The sequence below is a fragment of the Pelodiscus sinensis genome, chromosome 1 (genome assembly GCF_049634645.1).
Source record: "Pelodiscus sinensis isolate JC-2024 chromosome 1, ASM4963464v1, whole genome shotgun sequence".
Lineage (NCBI taxonomy): Eukaryota > Metazoa > Chordata > Testudines > Trionychidae > Pelodiscus > Pelodiscus sinensis.
The window spans coordinates 284,181,486-284,208,277 of NC_134711.1; the positions used below are offsets into that span (position 1 = coordinate 284,181,486).

The 26,792-nt window shown below is 44.8% G+C and overlaps 1 protein-coding gene across 1 annotated transcript; it reads left to right on the plus strand.

Moving 5' to 3' along the window:
• The first annotated feature begins 393 nt into the window (after positions 1 to 393).
• On the plus strand, positions 394 to 25,675 carry RGCC (regulator of cell cycle). The gene is made up of 5 exons (XM_075918950.1): positions 394 to 667; positions 1,118 to 1,342; positions 18,505 to 18,618; positions 22,362 to 22,424; positions 25,065 to 25,675. Exons 1-5 carry the CDS (start codon positions 631 to 633, stop codon positions 25,070 to 25,072), a joined length of 447 nt encoding a protein of 148 aa, XP_075775065.1. The 5' UTR covers positions 394 to 630; the 3' UTR covers positions 25,073 to 25,675.
• Positions 25,676 to 26,792: the final 1,117 nt, after the last annotated feature.

Here is a 26,792-nt window from a genome sequence, read left to right on the forward strand (position 1 = left end):
GCCTCCCTGTGCAAGCTCCTGCTGCACCTTGCTTCCGCAGTAAAAGGACACAAGACAGGTGTTACACTTGATAGCACTGGGTGATAGCACCGGGCACTCGCTTTGTTTGGAGGAAGCTTTCTCCGTATACTCCTACCCCGATGCAGACTCGCAGGCAGGAGCTGCGGACCGCTCCTCAGTGCCTGTCTGCCCCAGGCATGTGGGGCTTTGCCCCACTCTAGCGTGAGCTGCGCTTTCCTAACAAACAGCGTGTGCAGCGAGCAAAGGGCTCAAAGCCAGCGCTGCGGGGTATTTTCCACTGTTCTACGGGGGGCGATGGCCCCGCTCCCTGGCCCAGGCCCAGCGGGGGGCGCAGACGGGAACCCCGCCGCGCAGGCAGCGTGCCAGGGAGGTTCGCTCGCAGCTCCTGCCGGGGGCCCGGCGCTCTGTGGGACCGGCAGGCTGCCGGGCGCGGAGGCAGGGGGCTAAGCCAGCCCCGCCGGTCGCGTCCTTCCCACTTCGCCGCCCCAGCGCGATCCCGGGCAGCGGCAGCCGGGCCCCCTCCCACTCCCGCCTCCTGCCGCGTCTGGCGGGGGCTATAAGGGCCGGGCCGCACACTCTGCAGGCAGAAGGCGGCGAGAGCCCGGAGCCATGAAACCTCCGCAAGCCCAGAGCGCGGCGGGCCCAGGTGAGCGCGGCGGGTCTCGAGCCAGCGCCGCCGTCGGGGCTGCGCCCTTCGCCTCCCGCCCCGGCCCGGGGGTGCAGCGCGGAGGCTGCCAGCCCCGGGGAGCGGCTTTAAACCGGGCGGGCTGCGCCTGGACACTGGGGTGTGGGCAGCGGGAACTGCACTCTGCGCTGCCCGTCGGTGGGGCCGCGGGGCCCCGGTCTCCTCGGGACGGGGGGGGGGGGAGCTGTGGCCGAGGGGGTGACCGGTCTCTCCGGGGAGGCTTCATGGGGGGACTGTGGGGGTGTTTTCCCGGTCTCTGGGGGGGTACTCGGTGGGGCCGGGGGGGGTACTCGGTGTGGCCGGGAGGGGGGGGGGTGCTCGGTCTCCCGGGGAAGGTGCAGGCTGAGGCTGGAGCCCCGCGCTCCGAGGGCTGCTCGGGCGGGGCACTGACGCGGGTCTGTGTCTCGCCAGGCTCCGGTGAGCGCCTCCCGCGGGCTGGGACGGCCCCGGGCGCTGGCGCGCTGCGGGCGGGGGCCGGGGAGCTGGCGGAGGCGCTGGGCGAGTTCGAGGCCGTGCTGCGGGACTTCGCCTCGCCCGCCAGCCAGCGCCGCTTCCCCTACGAGCAGCACCTGGCCCGCATGAAGCGGCGGAGCAGCGCCAGCGTGAGCGACAGCAGCGGCCTGAGCGACTCAGAGAGTGAGACCCCCCCTCCCCCACCCCGCAGCTCCCCGCAGCCGGGCTCCTCCTGTCCCGCAGCGCGAGCCGCTTCGGGCTGCAGCCCCAGCCTGGCACAGGCACCTCCAGAGCCACCGGCTGCTGAAAGGCGCTTCGGCTTCTAGCCACTCGCAGCTTTGCCCGCCCGTCAGACAGCAGAGCGCCGCTTGGCTTCCCGCTGCGGCACGTGCCCGCTGCAGAGCTGTGACTGAATTAGAGTGGAGTCCTTTTGGCCCTCCTTGTACGAGATAAAAGTCCTTCCGGGCTTCTTTATGAATGAAAATAGTCATTTTCTTTTTTCCTTCGCAAATATCAGGAGGGATGATGTCGCAGACATTCCCTGTTCATTCTCACCCCTTCACTCATAAAGAGGCAGACAAGGAGAAAACTCATCCCGCCCCCCCTTGCCCCTTTTAATGCTGATGACTGCTGCAGCGAATCTTGCTGTACAAAAGTGTGTGTCACTTGCGGTGGGTGGGTAAGGTCAGAGGCTGGAAAATAAGATGTCATAGAAGAAAAGAGTTCCCAGCTGACTAGTAGACTGGGGGGCATACAGTTTTTAAAAGCCAAAGACAAACCCCAGTCCATTCTAGCAGGAAGACTCCTGATGACTTCATCAGCCTGTCGCTAGCTAAATATTTATGAAAGAAAAAAGTAGTAGCAACAGTATTTTCACAAGAGGCTTATAGAAATACCGGAAACCCCTTCCTCCTCTCCCTTCAGAGACTAGTGCTATTTTCTGTTTTTGGAGGTTGCCCTGTTAAAGCAAGGCAACTGAGCAATAAAGTTTAGCATACAAATCTTGGCATTTGTTAGTGCTAAGATTTGTGTTAATTTTAAAAAAAGTGGTTTTTTTTCCTTGTTTTTCCAAGGCAAGTGTACCAAAATTAATAGTGAGTAGAACTGAAAGAGCCTGCTTTCCTATTCAAAAGCCAGGGAATCCATGTTTAAGTTTTTATAAGTAAGTTGAAGAAAGAAATACAACCAAAATCTATATTTTTGGTTGCTAACCCTTTCCCATCCAAATTCCATAGAATTTGTATTGTATAAACTTTCTTTCAGATTCCTAATGATTACTAATAATGAAATCATTTTTCACTAAAATGATAAATTATAACCAGATATTTAATGACTATATTAACAACAAAGGGGAATGAAGCGGAGTGCCCGGGTAGTCTATCCTGGGTCTGGCACTACTCAATATTGTCATTCGCAGATAACGGAGTGGAGAGTATGCTTATAAAATTTGTGATGACACCAAGCTGAGGGGTTGCAAGCACTTCAGAGGATAGGATTAGAATTCAAAATGATCTTGAAAAGTTGTGGAATTGGTCCAAAATCCATAATATTATACTTAGGTAGAAAACAAATGAGCAATAACAAATGAGCAGCACTGAGCAGAAGGATTTGAGACTTATATGAAGACACAAACTGAATATGAGAAGAATAGGATGAAGTTTAATAAGGACAAATTCCAAGTACTACACTTAGAAAGGAACAATTAGTTTCATACATACAGAATGGGAAGGAGTAGTGCAGAAAGAGCTCTAAGGGTCATACTGGCCCACAAGCTAAATATGAGTCAACAGCATGACTCTGTTGCAAAAAAGGCAAACATGATTCTGGGATGCATTAACAGGAGCATTGTGAGCAACATGCGAGAAGTCATTCTTCCTTTCTACTCTGCGCTGATTAGGCCTCAGTTGGAGTATTGTGTCCAGTTCTGGGCACCACATTTCAAGAAAGATGTGGAGAAAATTTGAGAAGGTCCAGAGAAGAACAACAAGAATGACTAAAGGTCTAGAGAACATGACCTATGAAGGAAGTCTGAAAAAATTGGGCTTGTTTAGTTTGGAAAGAAGACTGAGAGGGGACATGATAGCGGTTTTCAGGTATCTTTAAAGGGTGTAACAAGGAGGAGGGAGAAAAATTGTTCTCCTTGGCCTCTGATGATAGGACAAGAAGCAATGACCTTAAATTGCATAAAGGGAGGTTTAGGTTGGACATTAGGAAAAGTTTCCTAACTGTGTGGGTGGTTGAACAGTAGAATAAATTGCCTAGGGAGGTTATGGAATCTTCATCACTGGAGATATTTAAGAGCAAGTTGGATAGACGTTTATCAGGGATGATCTAGATGGTGCTTGGTCATGCCTTCAGGGCAGAGGACTGGACTTAATGATCTCCCGAGGTCCCCTCCAATTCCAATATTCTAGGAATCAATGTAGTGCAGTTGCAAAACTAGCTAATATTATTCTGGGGTGGAATTAGCAGGAGTGTTGTATGTATGATTTGGGAGCTAATTGTCCTGACTCATTTGGTACTGGTGAGGCCTTTGCTGGAGTACTGTGTCCAATTCTGAGAACTGCACTTCAAGAAAAAAATGAAAGAATTTGAGAGTCCAGAGGCAAGCAACAAAAACGATAAGTTTTAGAAAACTTTGACCTGTGAGGAAAGGTTAAAAAATCTGGACATGTCTTCAGCTACATTAAGGGCTGTTTTAAAGAGGATGATCAATTATTCTCCATGTCCACTGCATATAGGACAAGCAATAATGGGCTTAATATTCAGAAAAACATATTTAGGTTAGAAACAACAAGTAGTCCTGTGATATCTTAGGGTATGTCTAGACTACATGCCTCTGCCAACCGAGGCATGTAAATTAGACATACTGACATAGTCAATGAAGTGGGGATTTAAATATCCCCCACTTCATTTGAATAAAAATGGCCACCGCGTTGTGCCGGCTCAGCTGTTTGTCGGCACGAAGCGGCAGTCAAGACGGGGTTCTGTTGGCAAGGAAAGCCTTTGCCGACCGATCCTGTAAACCTCGTTGCACGAGGCATAAGGGATTGGTTGGCAAAGGCTTTCCTTGCCAACCGATCCCCGTCTTGACTGACGCTTCGTGCCGACAAACAGCTGAGCTGGCACAACGCGGTGGCCTTTTTTATTCTAATGAAATGGGATATTTAAATCTCTACTTCATTGACTATGTCTAGACCCTTAAAGTCTAAGAAAAAATATATACAGTATGAGCTTTTGTGGGCAGAACGCACTTCATCATATGCACTGGAAATTGAACTGAAAGTGACAGGAACCCAGAATTTATCAACAGAAAAAGAAAGGAAGAGAAAAAGTTACCTGTCAATAGGAGTGTCAGTGCTCATGGGGCTAATTGACTCATTAGCATCAGTACTTCTATTGCCTCATTTGCTTACATTAGGGTTCCTCTTTTAGGAATAAAACATTACAAGTTGGTTCTTCCTCTTGACAAAAGCACTTACGCAGAAAATTGCTATAATTTGGGCCATGAAACATTTGAGGAAGGGGAAAGAAACCAAGCTACATGAATTAAGCCAAGCTAGGTACAAAACCCCTCTTAAATCACATATAATTTTTTTCATTGATTTCTAGTCTATAAAAAAAAAAACCCAGAACTTTCTTCACCATTTTCATATTTATTGCAAGCTTGCAGTCAGGTACTGGAATTTACTTAGAGACCTGTCTATACTGATATGTCCTACCTGGACTTCCTCCACCCCTCCTTGACTTTGATATAGCTCTTCTAAAAATACTCAGCAAAACTTGTTTCTTTTTCTGAACACATCATTGAATGTAGTAAATTACTCTCCAAACCTCCTTATACCATTTTGGTGAAATCAGAGATGAATGGCAGTTTTTAATAAAGAGGGTCTTTCATACCAGAGCAAGGCTCAAATGTCAGATGTAAACATAAATCCAGTGGCACTCCCCTTGTCTCTCATAACTCCTGTTACTACGTGTGCTAGTTACCAACGCTATTTCTATTCAGACACAGGCTTCATCTCTCAGCCCAGCTTCTTTTCCAACTTGATCTTTTAATGTAGTAATGACCTCACTATTCCCATGGCAACACTTGTGTTAAAAGTAGTTGCAGGATCAAAGTGAAGCTGGGCTGTGTGGGGACAATTCTTAAAATACAAATCTGCAACAACAGCAAAAGAAATGCTGGCAGTTTTTTTTCCCCCTCTGAAAACTGCTTTTGCTGAATAGTGTAATTCTTATAAACTTTCTTCATCTTCATAAATGTCAGATGATTACAGTAGAAATATATTAACAATATAGTATCCATTTTCAAGTACATGGAGGGACCAATTCCACAGCCATTATTCTGTATATAAGAGCTACAGGATCACATTTTTATGGCACAATCCAACAAATGCTTGCTATGGTCATTGTACCATAAATAAAGTGAAGATTGTATCACTATTTTTAGTAAAAGTCAGGCTGTGGGCAATGAACAAAATTTCATGGAAGCTTGTAACCTATCTGTGGATTTTTTCCCTAAAAATAATGGGGGAGGCACCTGTGGTGGCTGATAGTTGCAGGGCTGGCAGTTCATAACTCAGGGTCCCCGCTGATCACTGAGAGCTGTGAGGGCCCTGCTGCCCACAATGGCTGACAGCTCCAGCCCCAGAACATGGGGCTGAAGCGGAAAATATTACAAATGCCTCTGAAGAAAGTCATAGAATCAATGACCTCTGATAATCTTAACTATGAACCACAGTTGTCCTACACCAAGATGTAAGCAAAAGGCCTAGTGATCAAGGGCACCATTTTGGGAGGGTAGGGGAGCCAACAGCTATGTGCTCCAGGATGCGGCTTGCTTTTCATCAGGGACTGAGAGGAAAGTGCTTGTATTCCATGCATGCCTCTCACGCTTGGCTGGTGAAGAGAGCTCCTCAAGCACTTTCTCCTCACTCCCTGATAGTCTGGGGAGCAGGATGAAAAGCAAGCCACATCCTGGAGTGCATGGCTGCTGCCCTGCCTACTCTCCTGAAATGGCGCCCTTTTTATGCACTTCAGTTTTGGGGTGTCCAACTTGAGACACCTTGGGCTGATTGTAAAAGGTGATGAGCAACTACAGCTCTGACAGGTGTTAGTGGGCACTGTGGGTACTCAGCATTTCCAAGCTGGGCATCGCAGAACTGAGGTGCTCAAAATCAGCAGCACTTCTGAAAATTTTGGAAATCTAGTTGTAAGTGTTTGCAGGCTCAGGCTCAAAAGTGGAAAGACATATAATGTAGTTCCAGCAAATTTTGTATTATGGATCAACTTTTACATTCAATGTAACTGAAATCTCCTTCTCCGAAAGCCACTCTTGTGTAGTAGGGTGTAAAAATCCATTCCTCTTTCTAGAGCTTCTGCCAGCAGGGTAAGCCACTTTCCTTTTGCTTGCATTGCCCCCAAAATATCTTGCTACACAGAAAGCACAGTCCTTTACACATGGCTTCTGTCTGAAAAGTCCTTCTCTAAGGTAATGGACACCAGAGGGGCTAACTAAATCTTGTATCATATGGGAGGCTTCTTGAAAACTTTAGAATGAGAGTCCAAAGATATTTCCCTGTCTGGAAAATTCTCCCATTTTGTGTTTTGTCATTTTACTTTAGATTGTATGGTCTTTGGGGCATGGTTTGCCTCTAACTGTGAATACGTACAACACCTAGAACAAGGGTAGACAAAAGGGCCTCCTCAGATTCAGCCCGCAGAAGCCCTGCCGCTTTCCTGCCCCCAGGCCAATTATTGGAGTGGGGAGATGTGCACAAAGTTTCCTCTGCGTGGCTCCTGTCAGGATGGGAGGAGGCTTCACATGCTCCCTTGGCTCCAAGCCCTTATTGGCCTGGGGTGGGAGGAGCACACACAGTTTCCTCTGCCCTACCCCCGTGCCCTACCAGGAGCACACGGCACTTAGAATTGCTGCGTGCTCCTGGCAGGGTGGGAGGAGGCTTCATGTGCTCCCCCCACTCCCAAGCCCTGACTGGCCTAGGGGTGGGGGAGCATGGGAAGTCTCTTTCCCCCACCAGGGACATGGGTGCTTAGTGGGAAGGGGGGCAAAGGGGCTCCTCCACCCCCAAACCAATCATAGCTTGGGGGGGGGAGGAAGCCTGAAGAATCCTAGCCCTGACCCTTCCTTTTGAGGCCCTGCCCCTTCCCATGCAGCCCAGGGCCACTTCAAAAATTTAGCAAAAAATTAGTGCCCACCCCGACCTAGAACAGTGGGCTCTATACCCTAAATAGTATAAAGAATTATGCCATTCACAAATGTTAATCAAGATCTTAGGTGAGATCCGCAAAGGAAATTAGGCATGTAAAGCCCCACTTCTAGGCACTAAGGCAGTAACAATTCCTAAGGCATGTAAGTTTCAGCCTCTGATCATCTGCACTATAGTCTCATGCAGGCATCTGGACCTATGTCTCACCTCTAAGCCCCGGTGAGATCCTCCTACTCTGGAGAGGGAATGCCTGTCTTCTCAGGGGGGCCTGATTCAAACAAGGTGGCCAGGGGTTGGGAGAAGAGGCAGTGACCTCTCTTGCAAATATAACCTTTAGCTCAGTGCTTAGCGCTTGTGCAGGAGGCCTGCAGTCAAGTCAGTTTTCTGCCTGAGGAGAAGGGAGGTGAACAGGGATTCCTCATCTCTCAGGTGAGTGCCAAGACCATTGAGTGATTTCTACATGGTCTCTACTTCAGTTAATAATTAAAGTAAAATGGCTTCAACACGATGAACTGACATCCATGTCTGAATATCCCATAGCCCACTTGGTAGGGCACTCACCTAGGAAGAGCTCTGCTCAGATCCCATCTTATTGGGCAGGGGGATAAATTGAACCAGAGTCTCTCATTCCAGATGAGTACACTAATCACCTGGATACATTTTAAGGGGGCTGTTGCTACCTTCTCCTTGGTTGTCTTAGGCGGAGGTAGGCAGGTGCCGAAATTATTCTCACAAGAAATGGCTTAGGGTCCTAAACGTCTTGAGTCCAGGAGAAGGGTTCTTGGATGTGGATCAGAAGCAGAGTCAGGTACCTCACAACAAACACCCCGCTTTTTGGCACCTCCCACTGGCTAGGTTAGGAAGTGCCTGGCCTGGCAGGTCACTTTTTTGTGTGGATCCTATTAATCTCTTTCCCATTCATTGCGTAGAGAGCTTTGCGGAGCACATAGTTTTCATAATTTTCTGGGCATCGCAACACTGGATCTTGACGTTAGTGCGTGGCTTGAAATACACCTAACAATTCAATTGGATCCATGCTGACACAACTGATGGCTTAGTGCCAAATCAGTATGGCTGCCAACACCCTGCCTCCCACTTGCTTCAGTCTCCTTTACACTGTGGCTACGTCTACACTGGCCCCTTTTCCGAAAGGGGCATGCTAATTTCACAGGTTGTAATAGGGAAATCCGCGGGGGATTTAAATATCCCCCGCGGCATTTAAATAAAAATGTCCTTTGAAGTAGGAATAAGAGATCCTCCGGAAAAGGGCTTTTTTCCGGAGGATCGGGGCCAGTGTAGACGCTCTTTTCCGGCTTTTCTAAAAGCCGGAAAAAAGCGGCTGACATTTTTATTTAAATGCCACGGGGGATATTTAAATCCCCCGCGGATTTCCCTATTACCACCTGTGAAATTAGCATGCCCCTTTCGGAAAAGGGGCCAGTGTAGACGTAGCCTGTTGCTTTCTCTCCCCAACTGTCACTCGCTTTCACTGGGCTTGAGCAGGAGGTTGATGAGAGGGAGGGGAGGGCTCTGAATGGTAGTGCTGGCTCTTGGATGGGGTTTCAGTGCAGGATGAGACTCCAGGCTAAAGCCAAGGGATTCAGAGTATGGGAGGAGGTGTCGGGTCTCAGTAGTGCTTATCACAGCTTCCAGGAAGCTGCTTTCTGTTCCCTGTGGCTCCTAGGAAGATTGATGGGGACTATATGGGAAACAAGTGGAATGAGAAATCATGATATACATTAAAATTTACAGCTGATGGTATTCCTGGTATCTTCTAGGCAGAGAATTAAGGGAGATTTGAAGCTCTTCCTACCTTCAAGCCCAGGTTGTGCAAGCTGTCTCGGGGTCTGTCTCCTACTATTTCGGTTTCTTCCAAGACTTATTAACATTCATTTTTAACTCCAGCATTAGAACTATTAAATACCTGATGATTTAAAAAAAATAAGGACTTCTAGGACTTGTATAATAATAATAAATATGATTTTAAGAGGCTTTAACATAAACCTTTAACATTTCTACTGAAAACTTCAAGGATAGGATTTTAAAAAATGTTCAGTGTTGGTAAAAAGGTCCTTTTGATTTCAATGGGAGCAAAGCTAGGCCATCACTAAGCACTGTGGGGAAATCTCATCCTAAGTTGGCTTTTTGAGAATATAACAATGTATAAATATTTTCTAAAAATATTCAAAGTAAACAGGATAGTTGAAGATATCATTGCTTGTTTTTAAAAGGGAAGATCTGAAGATTTCCTCTTTCAGCTAATTACTGCCCAGTAAGTTTCCATTGTTTATTTATAATACTCTATATTTACCAAGGCTTGCAGTGGTTTTATGCTGTGAGGTTTCACTGTTCTGGAACAGCAGAGGCCAGTGAGAACCTTGAATTATTTCACCAAAGTACAGTCCACCCATCTTGACTCCAAACCTTTCATTTTGCAGCTATTTGTTCATCCCGTTCTAAGTATATCAACTGAACAGACTATGGCAGGTTCAGATGGCAGATTTATAAGTGGCAAAAGCTTTTACGAGGTTACTTCTTAAGATAGTCACTCAGGGATCATAATTTAACAAACGCTAGTTTGACAGAGGAATAAATCTAAAAAGCAACAACAATAATAATAATAATAATAATTAATAAACAGGCCTGCAGATGGGAGGGTGGGATCTGATAATTCATAGGGGCCCAGACTCCTGGCTGTTGCTACTGTGGCAATGATAGCAGCTTGAGCTTCCGTTCCCTTAAATCGTCACCCAGAGGATTGAGGGGAGGAGTGTGCCATGCTCTGGTAGTGAAGACAAGAGCATGGAGCCAGCCCAGCCCCTCCCTCCCCCCGCTTTGCCCAGGGGCCGGTGGAGGCTCTCGGCACCCCTGATAATAATAAAGTGATATGACTGATGTCATAGCTAAGAGTGTGTGGGATGGGGAGGGGCAGCAGTGTGACTGAATTTTGGATTCAGCCTCTAGTTAGAGCATGTCAGGATGTGTTGGTATGGTGTTGCTCTTGCAATGGTGGATGGATTCAAAGACTTACATTCTTTTCTGGAGTGTCTCTCTGGAACTATACACAAAATGGAGCTTTTAAGCCGGCTCTCCCCAGCACCTCCTCTTCTCTCCCCCGTCCCCGCTTCCTCTTTCTGATAGAGGCAGCAAGGGGGTTGGGAAGCGACTAGTGTGTTGACTATCCGATAAGCTTTTGCTTATTGGATAGATGACTAGTCGCTTACATCCGTAAGAACCCCTGCAGTGATTGTGTCAGGGCTCCTCTCTCTTGTACCCAGTCGAGAGGAGCTCTAGCAAGGAGGGTAGTATGTGTAGACTGTCTTTTCCCTCAAAACAAGGGAGATGCTGACAGGAGAAGGAAGCCAAGCTGTTTGAACTCCCGTGAAAGAGTGTTAGGATGTGTAGGTCCTGGGTGGAGCAGACTGAAGAAGATCTATAGCTTTGGCAGCTGCATTAGAGCTAAGTATGAACTGTTGAATTCCATAAGAATGGCTATATGAGTCAAACCAATAGTCTACATAACCGAGTATCCTGTCTTCCAGCAGTGTTGGATGCCAGATACTTTGGAGGGATGAATAGAACATGGCAAATACTTAGTGATCCATCCCCTATCATTCAGTCTTAGCCTCTAGCTGCCAGAGGCTTAGGGATATCCAGAGGACTGTATTGCATCTGAGAGCATCTGGGCTGATAGCCACTGATGACCCTATTCTTTATGAATTTATCTAATTCTTTATTGGATCCAGTTACATGTACTATATGGTCTTCATAACATCCCCTGGCAACAAATTCCACAGGTTGTTTCTGTTGTATGATGCAGTATTTCCTTCAGCTTGTTTTAAACTGCTGGGGTATGTCTACACTACCACCCTAGTTCAAACTAGGGTGGTTAATGTGTCATACGAACTTGCAAATGAAGCCCGGGATTTGAATTTCCTGGGCTTCATTTGTATGTTGCCGGGCGCCACCATTTTTAAATGTCCGCTAGTTCGGACTCCGTGCCCTCGGCTACACGCGGCACGAACAAGGTAGTTCGGACTAGGCTTCCTATTCTGAACTACCGTTAGTCCTCGTGGAACGAGGTGTACCGGTAGTTCGGAATAGGAAGCCTAGTCCGAACTACCTAGTTCGTGCCACGTGTAGCCGCGGGCATGGAGTCCGAACTAGCGGACATTTAAAAATGGCAGCGCCCGGTAACATGCAAATGAAGCCCGGGAAATTCAAATCCCGGGCTTCATTTGCAAGTTCGTATGACTACATTAACCACCCTAGTTTGAACTAGGGTGGTAGTGTAGACATACCGCTGGCTATTAATTTCTTCAAGTAACCCTTGGTTCTTGTGTTATGTGAAGGGGTAAATAACACCGTCACTCACTTTCTTCATGAGGTTCATGCTTTCCTGTCATCCTCCCTTAGCTGCCTCTTTTCAAGCTGACCAGTCTATTTAACTCTCTCCTCAAATTGAAACTGTTCTATATTCTTTTTTTCCCTCTGTACCAGCGAACACCAAGGATAGTCACCCCATATCTTTATTTACACCCCAACACAACCTCACTTGGCGAGTACAAGAGTCCAACCCGCGTTGAGTCCTTCCTGTTTTAGTCCTTTTCTCCCAATTACACTTTGGGGACCAGTCTGGCCCAAACGTGCCCAGGACTACTAGCGCTGCCTTGGGCAGCCGGGAGAGGGGGGTCCGGGCTTGCTCTCACTCACGGACCCCAGCTCAGGGCCCTAATGATGCGGACCTGCTTCGCTCTGGTCCAGCTGGCGGGGCTTCCCGCCGTAACATGCCAGGCCGCGGGCTCCAATGAATGCCCTGCCCTGGGATGCTTCCTCTCCCCTTACTTAGTTCACAGTCTTCTTGGCACTCAGCCATTTGCCCACCACTGTCGGTCCTCCATTTCCCTTTTTGGATCCCCCGCCGGTGGGTTTGGCGTCCTGCCTTTCCTCCAACGGCTGTCTCATTTCTCTCTCACCAAGCCCTGCCTCCTTCCTTTATGTCTCGCTCTCCCCTGCCCCTTTCTGTTCTCCCCCTGGGTCTCGCCCAGAGTGGCTCTTGGGCAGCCCAGGAGTGTGCTGCAGCTGCGCCTACTCCCCCTCACTGTCCCTCCCCCTCTCCCCCCGAATGGACTCCAGTGGCTTTTAAAACCATGGTGCCATGACGTCCTGTCACGTCCAGGCACCTCCCCTTCCAGCTGTTTCGCGGCCTGCGTGCACACCGTGCATGCTCCCTCCGTGCTCTGCCATGCCCCGTACATGGCTGGTGCCAGGGGGTTTAAAGTGTGGGGCCGCTGCGCCCTGTCACACCCCCCTTTTCAATATATCTTTTGAGATGGGGTGACCAGAACCGAATGCATTCAAGGTGTGGTTATGCCTTTTTCCAGATCATTTATGAATATATTGAAGAACATTGGTTCCAGTACAGATCTTTGAGGGAACCTGCTACTTACCTTTCTCTACTGTGAAAACTGATGATTTGTTCCTACCTTGTGTTTCTTATCTTTTAACCAGTCACTTAACAGCTGTACAAGGAAAGATATTGGAGCTAATAATTAAGAAATTAATTTGTAATCACCTGGAAGATAGGGCAATAAGTAATAGTCATCATGGATTTGTAAAGAACAAATCATGTCAAACCAGTCTGATAGCTTTCTTTGACAGGATAAAAAGCCTTGTGGATGAAGGGGAAATGGTAGATGTGGTATATCTAGACTTTAGTAAGGCATTTGATACAGTCTTGTATGGCCTTCTGATTAATCAACTAGGAAGTACAACCTAGATGAATCTACTATAAGATGGGTGTATAACTGGTGAAATAACCATTCTCAGAGAGTAGTTATCAATAGTTCGTAGTCATGTTGGAAGGACATCTCGAGTGGGGTTCTGCAGGCATCAGTTTTGGGACCAGTTCTGTTAAATATCTTCATCCACAATTTAGATAATGTCAGAGAGAGTACACTTACGAAGTTTGAAGGCAATAGCAAGCTGGTAGGGGTTGCAAGTGCTTTAGAGGATAAGATAATTCAAAATTATCTGAACACACTGGAGAAATGGTCTTAGGTAAACAGGGTGAAATTCAACAAAGACAGATGCAAAGTACAGGCAGTCCCCGGGTTACGTACAAGATAGGGACTATAGGTTTGTTCTTAAGTTGAATTTGTACGTAAGTCGGAACTGGCTCCAGATTCAGCCGCTGCTGCTGAAACTGACCAGGGGCTGACTACAGGAAGCCCGAGGCAGAGTTGCTCAGCCCCTAGCTTCCTGGAATCAGCCACTGATCAGTTTCAACAGCGGCTGAATCTGGAGCCTGGGACAGAACAGCTGGGGCGCTGCCAGGTAGGTCCCCCCAGGACCAACCCGGCAGCACCCCAGCTGCTCTACCCCAGGCGTCCACAACAAAAGCCTGGTTTGCTGGGGGGGGGGGCGCACTAGCTGCGCCCTCCCTCCCCCCAGCAGACCAGGGAGACCCGGAGCAAAGCCGCGGGGGCGGCGGTGTCCCGCGCCTCTGCAGCTTTGCTCCGGGTCTCCCTGGTCTGCTCGGGGTGTCCCTGGTCTGCTGGGGACCCCCCCCCCAACAGACCAGGGACACCCGGAGCAGCTTTTCTCGCCCCGGAGGACACGGTGGCGGGACCACTGCGTGTCTGGGTGGTCCCGCCGCCCACGAGTTCCAGGGCAAGAAAAGCCCCGTTCGTAAGTGCGTAACTCGGGGACTGCCTGTACTCAATTTAGGAAGTACTCAGTTCAGAGGGAGAGAAGTGGACATTTGTTTACTGGTGTCAGAGCCACAGAAATCAGAGGGGTAGCCGTGTTAGTCTGAATCTACATAAACAATGAGAAGTCCTGTGGCACCTTGTAGACTAACAAATTTATTGGAGCATGAGCTTTCGTGGGCAAAGACCCACTTTGTCAGATGCATGATAAGCATCTGCTCCACAAAAGCTCATGCTCCAATAAATTTATTAGAGCCACAGAGCTGCTGGCCAGAGTGGTCATCTAGGCACTGTGGGATATCCTCTGGAGACTAAAAGCTATGTAAATAGGAGGAACATGTCTTCACAGGCACTTCACCACAGAAGTATGCCCAGTAAGAACTGTATGTCTCTTGTGAAAGTGGTTTTCTGTTTGTAGTGAAACTCCTGAGTTTCACCTCAAGAAGTCACTGATAAGTATAGATGGTCCCATGGCTTTTGTGCAGAAGAAGGAACTTTTTGCACTTTAAATGACAAGTGGAGACATGCCCCAAAATCATCTGTAGGCATTCCACTTAAGCAAAATTGCCATCCACACTGAATAGCAGCCATTCTCCTAAAGCATAATGAGGTTTAAATTAATCTCCTAGGAGATGTCCTAATTAAATGGATTACATTACTGAATTCAAATTAAAGTGTTAGTTTTCATAGAAATGTCTTTTTCAGGTTGTTGGCTCCTAATGTGGGAACTGGCAACTTTTGGTATCTTCAACACAGTAACAACTCTTCTGTTCACTGAAGCTGTGACCAATACATTTCAAGAATAGGATATCATGGGACCATTGTAATAAAAAGAGGCACAGGTCCCTTAACTTGAGAGAAGTGTTGAGGTTGTTGGAAAAAACCTGAAAGCTTTGCCCCACATCCTAAGCCAAAGACCATTTATAATGGCATTAGGCTGAATGTCTTTTGGAAAGCAATAGGAGACTCTCAACAAATAATATAAAATAGGAGTGCAAAGTATCATCCACGGAGGAGTTATCATGGGTGGACATCTGAGAACCCTTTGGATAATTTTTAATATGGTTCTTTTATAAAAACACAAGATCTAAAAAAAGCAATGGGAGCAATATCAAGAATTATAGGCAAAGGAGATAAAATGTTTATAGATTACTTTTGAGGAAAGGTAAAATAGATTAGTCAGAAAAAGGAAAACATTTCAGAGGTAGGAACAACTGAAGTTTCGCTTCTCTGTGGCACTGAGATTGCGTGATGTATCGGAAGCAACTAGTCCCAATAGTGGCCGATTGTGGATGTGCATCTCTGCTTTCAATGTGATTTTGCCTAGTGACTTAGATTACTACACATTGTACTTATTCAGCATTGATATTAACTGCTGTGTTATGTTCTAAGCCTGCTTTTGTGGGGTTATGTCTGCTTAACAGGTTTGCTATGAATTTTTAAATGGTATTTTTAAAACAGTTCAGTTGGACACATTTTGCCTGGCTATTGTGACTCAGACAAGGCATATGAAGACTTCGGTGGGACAAGGGGCAGGGCTGTAAACTAACTACTGAATTTGATCGAATTACACAAGGGATACATTTGGCACAAATGTTTGACATTTCTTTCTCAGACCCTTATTTTGGATTGTGTCTGAGATTAAGTGCGTTCTAACATTTAGACATTGAAATGATAGATGATCTAATGGTCCCTTATGGCCTTAAAAATCTATGAATCTCAGTTCTACAGGCTTTCCGGCACTTTGCCTGATGCTTCTTCCAGAAATTTTATCTCAGGGTACAGATGTTTACCATATGTGTAGCTTGACTTCTGTATTTTGGGAAGTGGCTCCAACTAGGCCAACAGATCAGTGGGTAGGGAATCATATAACACTAGAACTGGAAGGCACCTTGAGAGGTCATCGAGTCCAGTCCCCTGCCCTCATGGCAGGACCCAGTACCATCTAGACCAGTGTTTCTGAAAGTGTTTCCGCGGTACACTTTCAGAAACACTTTAACTGGGCACAGTTTGTTTATGTACTTCATTTCGTCCTTTGTAGCCAAGGGGAGCCGCAGGAAGCACAACAGGTAATCAAGTGATCCATCAACCATTCCCAGCTTCTGAGAAACAGAGGCTAGGGACATGATCCCTGCCCATCCTGGCTAGGAGGCATTAATGGACCCTATCCTCCATGAATTTCGGTGCCTCTTTTTTGGAAACCTGTTAAAAGACCTGGCCTTCACAACATCCTCTGGCAAGAAGTTCCACAGGGTGACTGTGTGTTATGTGAAGAAATACTTTGTTTTAAACCTTCTACCTATTAGTTTCATTTGGTGATAGTTAATTCTTATGTTATGGGACCAAGTAAATAACTTTTACTTTTTCCACAGCAGTCATGATCTTATAGACCTCTATCATATTCCCCTTAAGTCTTTTATTTAACAAGCTGAAAAATCCCAGTTTTATTAATCTCCCTTCATATGGCATCCATTCCAAATCCCTAGTCATTTTTGTTTCCTTTTTCTGAACTTTTTCAATGCTAGGATTATTTTTTAGATGAGGTGACCACATCTGCATGCAGTATTCAAGACATGGGGGTACCAAGATTTATATGGAAGCAATAAGATATTCTCTGTGTCTTATTCTCTGTCCCTTTTTATATGATTCCTAACATTGTTTACTTTTTTGACTGCTGCTGCACATATGGATAGTTCTCTGAAAATATCCAAATGACTTCAAGATCTTGTGGTAACAGCTAATTTAGTCCCAGTCATTTTATGTGTATAGTCAGGATTATGTTTCCAATATGCATTACTTTACACTAACATTAAAATCCATCTTCCATTTTCTTTCCCAGTCACCTACTTTTATGAAATGCTTTTGAATCCTTTTGAAATGCTTCAGTTTGCTTTGGGCTTAACTATCTTGAGCAGTTTTGCATCATCTGTAAATTTTGCCACCTCACTGTTTATCCCTTTCTCTAGATCACTTATGAAAGGGGGTCAATTGAGACCTGTGAGCGAGGAAGTGTGCAGAGTCTTCTCCCCCCACAAGAGGCACATGGCACCTAGAGGGGGCCCCTTCTGTCTGAGGCCCCGCCCCTTCGTTGGGGGGAGGCCCCAAGCCAGCAGCGACCACTACCTATAATTCGTGAAGTGGCCCCCTTTGCAAAAATTATTGCCCACCCCTGACTTATGAATACATTGAACAGGATTGGTCCCAGTACAGACTCCCAGGGGACACCACTTGTTACCTTTCTCCATTCTGAGAACAGACTATTTATTCCTGCCATTTGTTTCCTATCTTTTAACCAGTTATCAATTTATGAAAGGACCTTCCCTCTAATCCCATGACCGCTTACTTTGCTTAAGAGCCTTTGGTGAGGCACCTTGTCAAACGCTTTCTAGAAATCTAAGTATACTATATCCACTGGATCCCTCTTTGTCCACATACTTGTTGCTATAGACTACTTACTTTTTGCAGTTTACCAAACTTGGAACAGGGTATGTTTACACTTGCTCCCTAGTTCGAGGTAGGGCTGTAAATGTAGCCGACCGAAATTGCTAATGAAGCGGGGATTTAAATGTCCCGTGCTTCATTAGCATAATCTCGCCCGCGACTTATTCCTCTCAACAGCTGATTTGAACCAGGAAGTGCACTCCAGGATGCGGTAGTTCGAATCAAACTCCTTGGCTCAAACTAACGTTACTCCTCAAAAAATGAAGAGTAATGTTAGTTCAAACCAAGGGGTTTGATTCGAACTACCACGTCCCAGAGTGCACTTCCTGGTTCGAATCAGCTGTTGAGAGGAATAAGTCGCGGGCGAGATTATGCTAATGAAGCACGGGACATTTAAATCCCCGCTTCATTAGCAATTTCGGTCGGCTACATTTGCAGCCCTAGCTCGAACTAGGGAGCAAGTGTAGATGAACCCTTAGAGAATACCCTAGCAGCTCTTTCTTAAGCACCTGTTAATCATGCTATTTATAAATTTCAGAGGGGTAGCCGTGTTAGTCTGTTTCAGTAAAAACGAGGAATTCTGTGGCATCTTAAAGACTAACATATTTGGGGGAAGTGGGCTGCAGCCCACAAAAGCTTATGATCAAATAAATTTGTCTGTAAGGTGCCACAGAGCTCCTTATTGTTTCTATTTATGAACAAAACTCTGATTCCCTTACCAAAGGGGTGCAAGCTGAGAGCAGCACATCTGTCTCCTCTGCTGAACTCAATATTGCATTGCACGCTTAGGCTTCCTGCCTGAGGCTTGAAGGGTTGTTGGGTTTTTTTTTAAGGGGGGGGGGGACGGAGGGTAGCAACACAACACCCCCCTAACTCCACCTATGATACTTACATTGTTTTATTATGGTTATAAACTTTCCATAACATTAGTTTTAATATCTCATGCTTAGAATTTGCCCTACAGGTGCAGATTCACTCTACAGAAACAGTTTTAGCTTCAGCGATGAAAAACTTAACTCTCCAACAATGTCAGTTCCAATCCCGACTTTACCATCTCCAGCAGTAACTCCTTGTAAAGGTAAGTCTCATAACTTTATTTTGACTATATAAGTTTCTTCTGATCTTTTAGTAGTACAGTCTCATCTCTGTAAAATGTTCATCCACTGAGATGTAAGATGCAAACAATCTCCTGAGTGTTAGTATATCACTACTTCAAACACAAGCGCTACTAGTATCTGTGCTAAAAAATGTGTGCAATAGCCAGTGATGCTCAGGAGGTCCCCCTCCCCCAACTCTATTAGCTGTGGATGTACAGCATTAAAGGAAATGGCTTTTGGCCGATTTAAAATTGTGATGTGTCTTACTAAACCCATTCAAGGGAAGTATTTATTTTCACTAGAGAGTTAACTCATGTTACAACTTGAGTGTTGCCCAAGTCATCCTGTGAACACACAAATGCTTTGAGTGCAGGGATAATTTTAATGTGAATTGGTTGGCCTCTCAGGCTATGTCTACACTGCATTGCTATTTCGAGATTCCAGAGGTACCCTGAAATAGCTATTCCATGTCTTGAGCGCACCCATTATCTCGAAATATAACGAGCTCACTATTCCAATGTCCCTGTAAACCTCATTCCAAGAGGAGTAAGGGACATTTCAGAATAACGATTTATTTTGAAATAAGTGCTGTGTAGACAGCACCAAATTTCCAAATAAGCTATTTTGAAATAAGATCGAAATAAGATACACAATTTACATAGCTTAAATTATGTATCTTATTTCAACCTATGGTGCGGTGTAGCCACACCTTCAGGGTGGATAAGCTACAACTCGACTTATTGCAGCTTGTCAGCTGCTGACACATCACTCTGTGCAGTTGTCCTGTCGCTCTTTGCAATATCACTGCTCTCACTTGAGCTAGGATAATTTGAGGTCTTAACTGGAGTGCACATAACTTGAGTTACCTTACATCTTAGCTGAAGAGTGATGTTTGCACTGCAGCTGGGAGCAAGCTTCCCAGCAGGAATAAGCAAACCTGTGTTAGCTCTGCTCATGCCAGTACACTAAAAATAGCAGTATGGCCAGCTGGTGGGTTGGTCTGGCCAACTGAGTACATGTCGAGGGGGCTGGGAGGGTCTGTACTCAAGTGGCTAACCTCAGCCATACCCCTATTTTAAGGCTCAGAGTAAGTGGAGCTAACAGGTGTCTGCCCATGCTGGGAAGCACAATCCCAATGGCAGAGTAGATGTACACTAAGTCAATTAAAGGAACAGACATACATTCATGCCGCACAGAGCTTTCACATATACTAGCACCTCAGTGTTATGAACACCAGAGTTATAAACTGACTGGTCAACCACACTCCTCATTCAGAAGTATGCAATTAGGCAGAGACAAAAGAAAAGCAAATGTGGTATAGCACAGTACTGTATTCAGTGTAAACTACTAATAAATAAAGGGGACATTTAAAAAAGATTTGACATGGTAAAGAAAGTTTCTATGCTTATTTTATTTAAATTAAGATGGTTAAAAGCAGCATTTTTCTCTTCTGCAAAATAAAGTTTCAAAGCCATATTAGTCGATGTTCAGTCGTAAACTTGAAAGAACAACCATAACGTTTTGCTTAGAGTTACAAATACCTCGGGAATGGAGATTATTCCTAACTCTGAAGTTCTACTGTACAAGCTCAAGAACTGTGCCCACCTTCATTTTATCTGGATCTCCTTTCACATTCTGAGGTGTAATCCTGATTAGTGAGGGGTTGTCATCACCTGCCCTGCAACCTTGGATGCCTCAATGCTTGCTGTTGTATCTCCCAACTAGGTTGCTCACAAACAGCCTGCCAGCATGCATGTCACACCTTGAGTGTTTGTGTTTAGCTACAGCCCTGGTTCAATAGTTCTGATCCAAGGAGCCTGTCAACAACTCACTAGTCACACTTTGGCATCTAACAAATCTTCGTTATTATTCACATCCCAACACACTCCCAGGCCTGAATTTTCCCAACATCTATGGTGTGTACTATCCAACCCTTTCCTGGACAGTTTAGATGTTAAAGTCTGTTGTCCCTGTAAAGGATCAATGTTCAACTGTTTACTGCTTTAACTGGAGTTATCAAAAAGTTCAGTTTGAACAACACTCGGTTAGTTTAAATAAAAAATAAAACAAACTCATTTAATTACAAAGAGGTTTTAAGTGAGCAGAAATATGACATTAAATGTCAGAAAGGATTACAAGAGAAATAAGAGAGAAAACACTTTCTAGCAGCTAAAATTTAAGGTAGACCTGGCTTAAGGTAAAATCCTTATCGCAGGTTCCCACCAACATGGTTAGCGATTTCTCAGGTCAGGATCTTTCCCTTCTCCCAGTCAAAGGGAAGGTTCCTTTGTGTTTTAAGTGAAAGAGGGTCTTGGACTTTTTTTGTAGTCCAGTCACCCTTTGAAATGCTCCTTGTTGAAATGTTTGAGAATTAATCATAGATAAAGTTTGTTACAGCTGTGAAGAAGCAGGTAAGGAGCCTCGGTGGAAGAAGTGCCATGCTGTTTGCTAAATGCCAGTTGATCTATTCCTGCCTCCCTTTGTTACCAAAGAATGATCACTTGATAGGTGATTGCCCATCAACTTTGGTGACACCTGGCTAGAGGTGTCAGTGTATCCTTTGTATTTGAGAGAGAGGTTTACTCACTTTCCTGACTTGTCTGGTAGACACATCATAATCATAATTTCAGTTTATGTTCCTAACTCTTACTACACGTTTCACACATACATTACACAAGAATATAAATAATGTGGTAAGATTTTTAAATGGTACCTCACATGGCATATTTTGCACAAAGATTATTACAAAAGTGTAATATGTGAACTAGAGCTGTCAATTGACCTGCATTAATGCCTGCGATTAATGCAGGACAGTATTAACGCGTTTATTTTTTTAACGCGTTAATCACAGGCATTAATGCTACACTGCCCCTTTGAAATGCTACTCTGGCACTTCAAAGGGGCAGCGCAAGTGGAGCCAAGGATCAGCTGGAGTCCCCAGCTGCAAATGCTGACATGCCGTATTTCTACATTCTTTATGTAAGCTAAGGTAAAGTTGTGCAATTGAGCACTCATTTCAGGGAATGTGGAATGATTTACCTAGGAAAAAGAAAAAGCTGCATATGTTCAGTTTGCTTAAGCCATCTAAGGGGAAGTAGAGAATAACCTTAGAAATATCAAAAGATTGTAAATATCAAAGGGGAATTAATTATTTAACTTGGCACTAGAATGTAATAATGAGTAATGGGTTTCCAATTAAACTGGCAGCAGAGATTTATGAAAGATTTAGACTATCAGGAAGCTGTTCCTGGGAGCAAAAATTATTTGAGTGTAGAATCCCTAGAAGGAAGTGATAGAAGCCATGCAGTATTAAAACTCTGGACTGGATAAAATATTAGAATAGGTACACAAGGAACAGTTCAGTACTAGCAAGGAGGGGACCAGTGCCAGTAATGGGAAAAAACTTAACTTCTAATTTTGAAGGAAATGAAATGAGTTTTGTTCTAATGTTATCATGTGAATAACTCTCAAAAATAATCAGAGTTTTAGGCTAGATATCAGGACAGTCTTTTTAGTAAAGCATTTGGACATTGCAGTAGGCCTATTAAAGGAAGAGGTCAAAGAACCTTCTCTCAAGATCAAGAGAAGATCAGATTCTACTGGAAATGATGTCGGGAGTTGTCCTTCAAAATTGAAGCTGTTTCTCTTAGAGGTTATTTGCCTCAGACACACAGACTTGTGCTTGTAACCTATATACAGTGGGGACTTTACTCTTATTTTGCAGCAAAGCTTGGAGACACAAAAGAGCTGGAAGACTTTATTGCTGATCTTGACAGGACATTAGCAAGTAAGTAGACTCACCTTGCATGGTACCTTAAAATTATGGAAGTCAAAGTATTTACAATGTAAAATGATAGTGCAGGCCTGGCCTTAGAGCAAGGCAATTGCCTTAGGCCCCGCACCTTCAGGGTCCTGCACTGCCCAGTGCCCGCCAGCCCCTCGCTGGCCTGGCTGGGAGCTATCCAGCCGTGCGGTGCAGCCAACCACACAGACAAACTTCGCCAGCCCTGCCACCATACCTCCTCCCATAGGTACAGGGGAGGGGGAAGGTGCTGGGCTCCAGCCCCTGCTCACTTAAAGAAGAGGAGACAGGTAGCCACTAGCCCATCCTACGACTTCTTGCAACAGCCCCTCACCCACACCAGGAGCCTGTCTGTGGAGGGGATGTCCTGGCTAGGCAGAAGAAATTCCCAGTCTGGGATCATCCCTGCCTAGGGGCATGCCCTGGTCAGAGTGAGTGGGAAGAGAAACGCTGCTCCATTGAGAGAAATCTCCCCTCCTCCCCATATCCTGAAACATAATGTAAGGGACAGGAACAGGGGAGAGGGACCCTTGGGTCTTACACATGGGGTAAACTTACACCAGCTTCCTGAAACATGGAGTTGACATAACCATCTTTAAAATGGTCTCATGTTGCAGAAAATCGTACAATAACCTCCAAGACGAAAACATTTACCTTCAGTACAAGTCTTTTACTCTGCTAGATGCTGGGAATACTGACCAGATGTTTTAATAAATTCAAGGTCTGTCAAATAAGTGTCAGGTCTCTAATACAAGTTGGGGATCTGAGAAGGTTTGTACTAGTAGACCTTGGGGGCTTCCATTGAAAGTATTACAGTAGTGTATTATGAGGTATAGTGAACAGTAAAGGCATGGCAGATGACACTGAAATACATGCCAGTTCAAATTTGTCTTAAGTCTAGAGGAGTTGTGGAATATATCCAGCAAGGGACTTGTGCTGCCTGGCTGGACTCTCACCCCTCAACTGGGTTTGACTTAAACTAGAGCATCCACCAGCCAGGCCCCACTGTCAGTGTGCTGCTTTGGGCCCTGCAAACTCTTTGATCAGACCTGCACCAGTGGAGATAAGGTTGGGATGGGAACAGAATTTGTTACATAATTTCCTTTAAATATTAGAGTTCTTTTGTTGTGAGAGAGGACATGTGAACAGATCTGCCTCTGCCCGTGTATTCATACTTTTAGGTCTCCTTCGTTTGCTCTTTGATAGTGTGAGGATATGCTACATCGATGTTCTCATTTATTTACTCCACTCCCTCCTTTTGTACATGTTCAGGTTAGCAGCCACGCTCAATTTGATTTTGATTAACATTTTCACTTATGATTGTTTTTGTTATGTCCTGAAAATGCTATATGTGTTGAAGTCTCTTTGATAGTACGCCAGTTATGCAAGCAAGAGTTCTTCAAACACTTATTTAACAATGCAAAAAACAGGCTTGTGTTTCATAGTCCTGTAAGTCTAAATAGTTGGCAGGAACTGTGACTGCCTGGTATAAATGTAACAATTAGGCTGCTGTTATTATCTTTCCAAAATGTTAATAGAAAGGAAGTCCACACTTTAAATTTAAAAAATTGATCTAGGCTCCATTAAATGTGGACCGTATTTGTGACTACCTTACAATCGGTTATTCAGTTACACTGCTCTTTGGCTTTTCATCGGGCTATGGAAAAACACTTTTTTGAATACTATTTTACATCTATTCCCCTTCTCACAGTTTGCTTGTGCTGTTCATTTGGGTGAGCCCACATACAACAGGACTGGGCCATAATTAAGCAGTACAAAGGATAAAAGGGTTAGCACAAATTGTGTGGGTTTTTAAAAATCCTTTGTTTCCCCTTCTTTGTATGTTTTAAGCCTTAATTGATTTGGTTTGAGTTTAATGCAGGACAATTTCATTTATTATCATAAACCTGTGTTATCTCTGGCTTATTTGTGTTTAGCCCTTACTGTCCAATCACTTGTATCTTAACATAAGGGAAACAAATTAAGTATTTATTCTTATTCACTGGTTTTTCCAAAGGATATCTTCTAGAACTAGTTGCTTCTTTACCACTGAGCTTGAATTTATTAACCTATAGAAAGGCAGAGACAGGAGACTTGGTATTCAAGGAAGACAGAAACCACCACCAGAGAGTCTGATACAACCTTTTCTTTGGGTTTTTGATGCTAGGGCTTTCACAGCTGAGTTGAAGGTGACTGTCTTGGGCTGCCTATTTCATACTGACTGTGAGTGTCCATTTCCTAGTTAAGGGCAAGCTGAAAGGGCAATTGCCACCTGATCCTGCTTTAGTGCATTCTAATTACTCTTTTGCAATGTGGTCACCCCTACTTTCACATGCCAGCTTTATCTTTGACTTCGTAATGCAGTGAAAAAGGCCAACTTCAGCCTTCTAGTACTATTCCATATTTTGAGTCCTATGATATAGTTGGGGTTATGCACCACCTACACTTGTGCAGATGCCCAAGACATGCATTAGAGCAGTGATTTTCTTAAGGTTTATAACTGTGATGTCTTCCTTCCATGTCCAGTAGCAGACTGTTTAAGAAACTGGATAAGTGACATTTTGATGCATCACTAAAGTGTAATTTTGCAAAGTGTAGCAACTGGGATCTCTTTCATATTTACAGGTATGTGAAGTAAAAGGATTCTTGGCAACAACATCCCTGCCTACAGATAATTCCTTAGAAGCTGCAATGAAGACTTAATGATATGGCTTACTAAAAGACGCTGCCATGTCTGACAACTGTCAATCTTGCTATTCAACATATTCATCTTCTGAACATAGTCATCCTTTCTAAGCATTTAACTGATGCCAGTTTTGTTACTTTGCAGCAGGCAGGATCACATAATTTAAGTGTGCTGATGCTATATTTCCTAAATATAGCTTAAATTTTAATTTAAAATTGCTTTTATGAAAATTTGTAATTTTATATAGTTGAAAGCTTTAATGCTTTTTTCTATAATATATTTTTGTATACAAATAAAAACTGAACTGGAATCTAGCTGTCTAAAATCTCTCTGGGAGTTTAAGAAAATTGAAACTTGGAATGTGCATCAGATTTTAAAATGTCTGATAACTTATTTCATGATGAGCAAAATGCAGGCTTTATGCAAAACTTTAGGCCTTTAATCAAGAAAAATGTAAAGCTGGTTAAATGTGATTATTACTTAGCATATGGAATACCTATTATGAGGAATAAAATAAATTGAGGCAAATGCTGCTCTCACACTAAAATAAGTCTGGTATAACTCTACTGACTTCAATATACCTTAGAGTTTGGGTGGGGAGGGCAATTCAAAGCTTTGGCAGTGTCATTTAAATATTAATATAATTAAAATGTACCACTCTAAATCACACAATGATTCGGGAACTACCAAACTTAACACCTTTAAATATATTGACCTTAGGCCTTGCAGTGTTTAGTGAAGCAATGAAGGAGTTAAGTGGCTAGATGTCACTTTTGAAAATGGGACTAAGTACAGGCAGTCCCCGGGTTACATGGATCCGACTTACATCAGATCCCTACTTACAAACGGGGTGAGGCAACCCCGCACTAGCTGCTTCCCCCCAGCAGACCAGGGAGACGCGAAGCTAGCGCCCCCCCCCCAGCAGACCAGGGAGACACGGAGCGGCTTTTCTCAGCAGACACCTCAGCTTGAGAATAAAGGACTGAGGGAAGTGAGGTGTGGGAGAATAAAACTGAGCTCTGGAGAAATGTTTGGCTAGAGTTTCCCCTACAATATGTACCAGTTCTGACTTACATACAAATTCAACTTAAGAACAAACCTACAGTCCCTATCTTGTACGTAACCCGGGGACTGCCTGTACATAAAACCTCAAGTCCCATTGACTTAGTAAGACTTAGGCTACTTTTCAGTGTGAGACCTAGCCATGTAAGTCATTTAGGTAACTGTTTTTGTGGTTGCCCATGCCTGCCCCTGACATTTTCAAAGCCACTCTTCAGTGTCACCTAACCTTGCATGCACCTTGCTATTTTCCTTGTTAGCATTTGCAGAGCCCCCTAAGTACTGATGCTGCACAACAGACAGTGAGCCCTTGCTCACATTGAGGCCTCAAGTAGGATTCTCAAAGTGGGTGGGGGAAATCAGGGCTGGCATTAGCGGGTAGCGAGCATGACAGTTATCCAGGGCCACACAAAGCCAAGTTATAAGTGGTGGGTCTCAGGCTCCTGCTTTTTGATGGCTGAGGCTGGTAGTGAGTTTGGCAGCCATGAGGCTGGCAAGCCCCCAGGGAGAGCCTAGTGGCCAGCAGCATTTAGTCTGACAAAATGGGTGCATGTTTCAGCATGGAGACCAACTACGTATTTCTAGATGTGAACGGATAGACTTTTTTT

Excerpts from the sequence above, each read along its gene's own strand:
- RGCC (XM_075918950.1), top strand. The coding sequence starts at position 631 with ATGAAACCTCCGCAAGCCCAGAGCGCGGCGGGCCCAG. Across the intron at positions 668-1,117 it reads CCAGAGCGCGGCGGGCCCAG|GCTCCGGTGAGCGCCTCCCG; the intron begins GTGAGCGCGGCG and ends GTGTCTCGCCAG. Across the intron at positions 18,619-22,361 it reads AGCAGTAACTCCTTGTAAAG|CAAAGCTTGGAGACACAAAA; the intron begins GTAAGTCTCATA and ends CTTATTTTGCAG.